Source organism: Carcharodon carcharias, chromosome 11, assembly GCF_017639515.1.
Source record: "Carcharodon carcharias isolate sCarCar2 chromosome 11, sCarCar2.pri, whole genome shotgun sequence".
Lineage (NCBI taxonomy): Eukaryota > Metazoa > Chordata > Chondrichthyes > Lamniformes > Lamnidae > Carcharodon > Carcharodon carcharias.
The window spans coordinates 29,949,087-29,950,494 of NC_054477.1; the positions used below are offsets into that span (position 1 = coordinate 29,949,087).

The 1,408-nt window shown below is 43.5% G+C and overlaps 1 protein-coding gene across 1 annotated transcript; it reads right to left on the reverse strand.

Annotated features, from left to right (window-relative positions):
• Positions 1-241: 241 nt before the first annotated feature.
• LOC121284475 (mid1-interacting protein 1-B-like) lies at positions 242-655 on the reverse strand. The gene has a single exon (XM_041199981.1). The coding sequence runs from the start codon at positions 653-655 to the stop codon at positions 242-244; it is 414 nt and encodes a 137-aa protein (XP_041055915.1).
• Between the last annotated feature and the right edge of the window lie 753 nt (positions 656-1,408).

The window sequence follows — 1,408 nt, forward strand, 5'->3', positions numbered from 1 at the left end:
ACTGGGAACATTAGTTCAGTTCAAGTCTCTTCTCAAAAAGCTCATGGTATGTTCATGGAGACAAACCCAATGGGTGCGTTCTTGATCATTGCCCAAACATTGTGCAGTTTGTAAAGATTTTGTTTTTGCTGTCAGATGTTTATTGGCTAAGCAGAACAGTTACCTTGCTTTCTCCCCAGCTTCTTTATTCCAGGCTGCTTATCATCGATGAGCATTTATCCTTCTTGTCTTTGCATCGAAGCTATGAAGAAAATCCTATCATGTCCTCGTACCTACTGGTCAGCGTGTTGGCTTTTTTGGTCAGTGTATTCAACACAGCGCAGAGCCCCTTCACATGGACATAGAAAAGTTTCTCTAAATTAGCCTCATCTTCATTTTCCAGGTCATAGGCACTGTTGATTTTCCTTTTTAAATCTTCAAATGGCAGTGGACCGCTCTCCACGGTGTTTTTGATGGATTTCAGCAGGGTATAGCATTCATACAAGTTCTGTGAACTGGCTGTGGCATCTTTAGCTTCATCTTGGTCCTCCAAAGGGATGTCTTGAAGGAGGCTGGGAAGCATGACTGTTTGCTCCATATTCTTCACTGCAGAAGAATACTTGCTCATTGTAGCAACAAGGAAGTTGGATTGCTGCTGAGCAATTAGAGACTGCATTGTGTTCGTTGGTCGGTGCTGACACAGCTATAAGGTTGGATCTATGCAGCAGTCCTGGAGTCACAGTGGAGAACAGTAACCCTCCGGGACTTATGTACTGTTTGGAAATGGTTTGATGTTACTTGAGTTCAGCCCATGTTTCAGGTCATTCCAAAAAGGTCACACAGGCAGAGCCAATTAACGGCTGATAGCTCTGTGTTGGATTGTTTTAAGCAGGAAATCATTTAGTAATACTGTAGCAACTGAGCACAGCCATTGGCTCTGATAAATTATTTGCCTAGTTATCACTAGTTATCACTATGGATCTGCAGCAGTGATTTCACAATGTCATGAGAGTGGTGTGATTGATTGTTATATGTGATAGGACACTAGCCAAAAGTTTGAGCCAATACAAAGTTGAATATTAACTGTGTTCTGTAGGTCAGGGATATCTTGAACAAATCTGGTCAGATCCTTCACTCATACCCGAAGTTTCTGCGTAACCACACGCTGCCCTTGAGGCAACTGTGGTGGGAAAGAGACTGTTGTTCACCTCCTTCTGGAATGTGCCTTTACATAGAAAGCCTGGAGAGAAATGTAATGGTTTTGTCGAGGTTCTTCCCAAGCAGCTCCATGATGTGCGACTCTGTGCTCTACGGGCTGTTCCGAGGGACGCACACTGAGACAAACATCAATTGCTGCTGGAGAAATTTGGTGAAAGACGCTCTTTGGTCCGCAAACATACAAATTTCCTACAGGGCTCAACAGGGTAGA